This window comes from Manacus vitellinus, unplaced genomic scaffold (genome assembly GCF_001715985.3).
Source record: "Manacus vitellinus isolate BGI_N305 unplaced genomic scaffold, ASM171598v3 scaffold_118_pilon, whole genome shotgun sequence".
Classification (NCBI taxonomy): domain Eukaryota; kingdom Metazoa; phylum Chordata; class Aves; order Passeriformes; family Pipridae; genus Manacus; species Manacus vitellinus.
Genome location: NW_021938885.1, coordinates 497,803 through 500,706, shown reverse-complemented (window position 1 = coordinate 500,706; position 2,904 = coordinate 497,803). Strand labels below are relative to the sequence as shown.

The 2,904-nt window shown below is 67.1% G+C and overlaps 3 protein-coding genes across 3 annotated transcripts in view; 2 read left to right on the top strand and 1 right to left on the bottom strand.

Moving 5' to 3' along the window:
• The window catches only part of SLC43A3 (solute carrier family 43 member 3), a 10,204-nt gene extending 9,416 nt beyond the window's left edge, over positions 1-788 (top strand). The window contains exon 6 of the mRNA XM_029965734.1: positions 737-788. Within this exon, the coding sequence (XP_029821594.1) occupies positions 737-788 (52 nt within the window). The remainder of the gene's footprint in view (positions 1-736) is intronic.
• Positions 789-1,247: 459 nt separating this feature from the next.
• On the bottom strand, positions 1,248-2,640 carry P2RX3 (purinergic receptor P2X 3). Its single transcript, XM_029965740.1, has 5 exons — positions 2,268-2,640; positions 2,067-2,160; positions 1,924-1,989; positions 1,696-1,773; positions 1,248-1,532 (listed from the first exon to the last, which is right to left on the bottom strand). Exons 1-5 carry the CDS (start codon positions 2,525-2,527, stop codon positions 1,410-1,412), a joined length of 621 nt encoding a protein of 206 aa, XP_029821600.1. The 5' UTR covers positions 2,528-2,640; the 3' UTR covers positions 1,248-1,409.
• A 108-nt stretch (positions 2,641-2,748) lies between these two features.
• SSRP1 (structure specific recognition protein 1) overlaps positions 2,749-2,904 on the top strand; it is a 10,112-nt gene continuing 9,956 nt past the window's right edge. The window contains exon 1 of the mRNA XM_029965733.1: positions 2,749-2,758. Coding sequence (XP_029821593.1) covers positions 2,749-2,758 — 10 coding nt within the window. The remainder of the gene's footprint in view (positions 2,759-2,904) is intronic.

The following is a 2,904-nucleotide window of genomic DNA, read 5'->3' as shown; positions in this document are numbered from 1 at the left end:
CCCCGCCGTAAGGACCCCCACCCACCACCCCAGCCTTGGGGCACCCTGCCCCATCCCAGTGTCCCCACTGCCCACCCTGGGTGTCCCAGCCCCATTCCCAGTGTCCTCCTCAGTGCCCACTATGAAAGCCCCAACCCCACCCCGGTGTCCCTGGTACCCACTCTGGATGCTCCAGCCCTCTCCCAGTATCCCTAGTGCTCACCCTGGATGTCCCATTCCATTATCCCTGGTGCCTATCTCGGGTATCCCACTGCCAACCCTGAGAGTCCCATTCCCATCCTATTGTCCCCAGTACCCACCCCGGGTGCCCAGCCTGCCCTCCACTCCCCGGGCACCCCGTGCCCAGTGCCGGGGGTCCACATGCCCTTCTACCTGGCAGATCCCGAGACCCTACTGCCGCTGGACCGACGGGAGCCCCTGGGACTTCAGCTGGTGGCTGCCCGGGCACCCCCTGCTCGGCCACCACTATTGCACCAGCCTCTGCACCAACAGTCAGTGGGGGCTCCGGGGGGCCGCAGGGGACCCCCTGCCCATGGTGGGGTTGGAGGGGAGGGTGCTGGGGCACCTCAGGCTGGGGAGTGACACCGGGGCGTTGGGGTCTAGTGTGGGGTGGCTGGAGGGTCTGTCACTGGGGGTGGCTGGCATTGAGAGGTCAGTGGGTGATCCCTGGGGCTGAGGGGGTCCCTGGGGGTGGGGATGCTGGTGGGTGCCAGGCTGACCCCCCCTCTCTCCCTAGATGCACGCTGGAGGAGCGTGAAATGCAAGAGGCGGCTGCCCTTCATCTGTGAGATATGAGGGTCTCAGCCCCCTGGGCCCTCCCCAGCACGCCCTGGCGCTGACCCCCACGTGGGGAGCTGCACCCCCCCCTCTCGGAGCTCAATAAAGCCTTGGTGTCAGCACTCACCTGGTGTTTGGGGAGGGGTTTGGGGGGCTGGGGGCCTGGATGGGTGCTGGGAGCAGCCGGGGGGGCAAGAGGGGGTTTGGGGGTGTCCCTTGTTTCCTGGGTGGGCAATGGGGGGGACAGGGTCCCCTGCCCAGGGGCAGCACTCTGACCTCCCCTCCCTCTGCTCCCACACCCCAACCCTGCCTGCCAGAGCGCCCCCATAACCAAGGCTGGACATGGGTGGGTGCTGCGAGCCACGGGTTTATTGTAGGGGGCTGCAGCCCCCCGGCATGGGGCCGGCAGGGAGCAGGGAGGTGCCGGAGGAAGGCGCACGGGGGCACCATGGGGGCAAGGGACAGGGCACTGGGGACACTGGGATTGGGACTGGGCATGCGGGGTGGGCACTGGGGACAGTGGGATGGGGCTCAGTGTGGAGACTGGGTGGGCAGTAGGAGCCCGACGGGGGTCCCGGCAAGCCCCTCACCCAGCCGTGGGCTTCCCCTCAGTGGGGTAGGTGGCACCAGGGCTAGAGGCCGAGGGAGAAGGTGCCTGAGTCAGTGGACTGCTTGTCCCGAGTGCAGCCCCCCAGTGCCCCTGGGGGACACGTCGTGGGGGTGGCGGGGGTCGCGGGCACACCGGCCTCTGGCACCTGTGGGGCCGGGCACTGGATTAGTCACTGCCCACAGCCAGGGCACCCGGGGGGCTCAGGGGAACTGCCCCCACTAGCCAGCCCTACACAGCCCCAGGCACAGGGCCGATCGAGCCCCCCGGAGGTGACCCCATCCCCACGGCACCCCGGCCCCACGTCTGACCTCCTCGAACTTGCGGGCCTTGTAGTGCTCGGCGCCCTTCAGGAAGTTGAGCAGGATGATGTCGCACAGCACTGTGCCCTGGGGGCAGCGTCGTTGGGGTGGGGGGCCCTGCGCTATGGGGCACCCCCTGACCCTCCTCCAGTCCCCCACTGTCGCCCCGGGGCTGTGCTGTGTTCCCATGGCTACGGGAGGTGCACCACGCCAGGGCTGAGAACGGCCACAACTCACCACACCGATGGAGGTGAAAGCTGCCACTGTGTTGATGAGGGTGGGGACGATGCCGAACTTCCCGGCCTGGGGGGTGCAGAGCCCCTGTCGGCGGAAGCCCCCACCCCTGCCACAGACCCGCGAGCCCCCGGCCCCACACGTACACTGCCATACACCAGGACATCGAAGCGGATGCCGAAGGCCTTGGTGAGGGTGCGGCGCTCGGAGCCGTCGGGCCAGCGGTAGTACCTGGCGTGCCTGCGGGGGCATGGGGACACGGGGACACAGGGACAGGGGCACACGGGGCCGTGCCAGGCAGCGCACACCCCTGTGCCGGGTGTGTGGCGGTGGCGGCACGGCCGTACCTGAAGTTGTAGCCGGGGGCAGGAGTCCGGGCCAGGCTGTCCAGGCGGGTGAAGGAGTAGTGGGGCAGGCAGCGCTCCCAGGCCCGGTCCAGGTCACACACCCACCCGATCTTGATCCCCAGCACTCCCCCCTGCCCCGGCCCCACATCAGCCACATGGCACCACAGACCTCTGTTCCCACAGTGTCTTGTTTCAACAGCCTCACAGCCCCACATTCCCATAGCCTCATGCTCCGTGTCCCACGTACCCACATCCCACATCCCCAAGTCCCCAAGTCTCACATTCCCATGTCTATAGACACATCCCACATCCCAAACCCCATGCGCCCACGTCCATGTGCCTGAGTCCCCATGTCCCTCTGACCCTCCATCACCACACCACCAAGTCCCACATCACTACGTGTCTTGTGCTCCTGTATCCCCGTGTCCTGTTCTCAACACCCCACATCCCTGCATCCTGTGCCCCCAAATCATGCTTCCCCATGTCCACAGGTCCCCCCATTCCATAATCCCCTCGTCCCGTGTCTCACACCCCCATGTCCCACATCCCTGCATCCCCACGTCCCGAGTCTTTGTGTCACCAAGTCCCACATCCTCATGCCCTCACATCCCACCTACCTGTGCCCCCATGTCCCCAC

Coding starts and splice junctions, on each gene's coding strand:
- P2RX3 (XM_029965740.1), bottom strand. CDS start 2,527: ATGTGGGATGTGGGTACGTGGGACACGGAGCATGAGGCTATGGGAATG. Junction 1,774..1,923: donor CTTTCACCTCCATCGGTGTG/GTGAGTTGTGGC, acceptor CGCTGCCCCCAG/GGCACAGTGCTGTGCGACAT. Junction 1,533..1,695: donor AGGCCCGCAAGTTCGAGGAG/GTCAGACGTGGG, acceptor CCGGCCCCACAG/GTGCCAGAGGCCGGTGTGCC.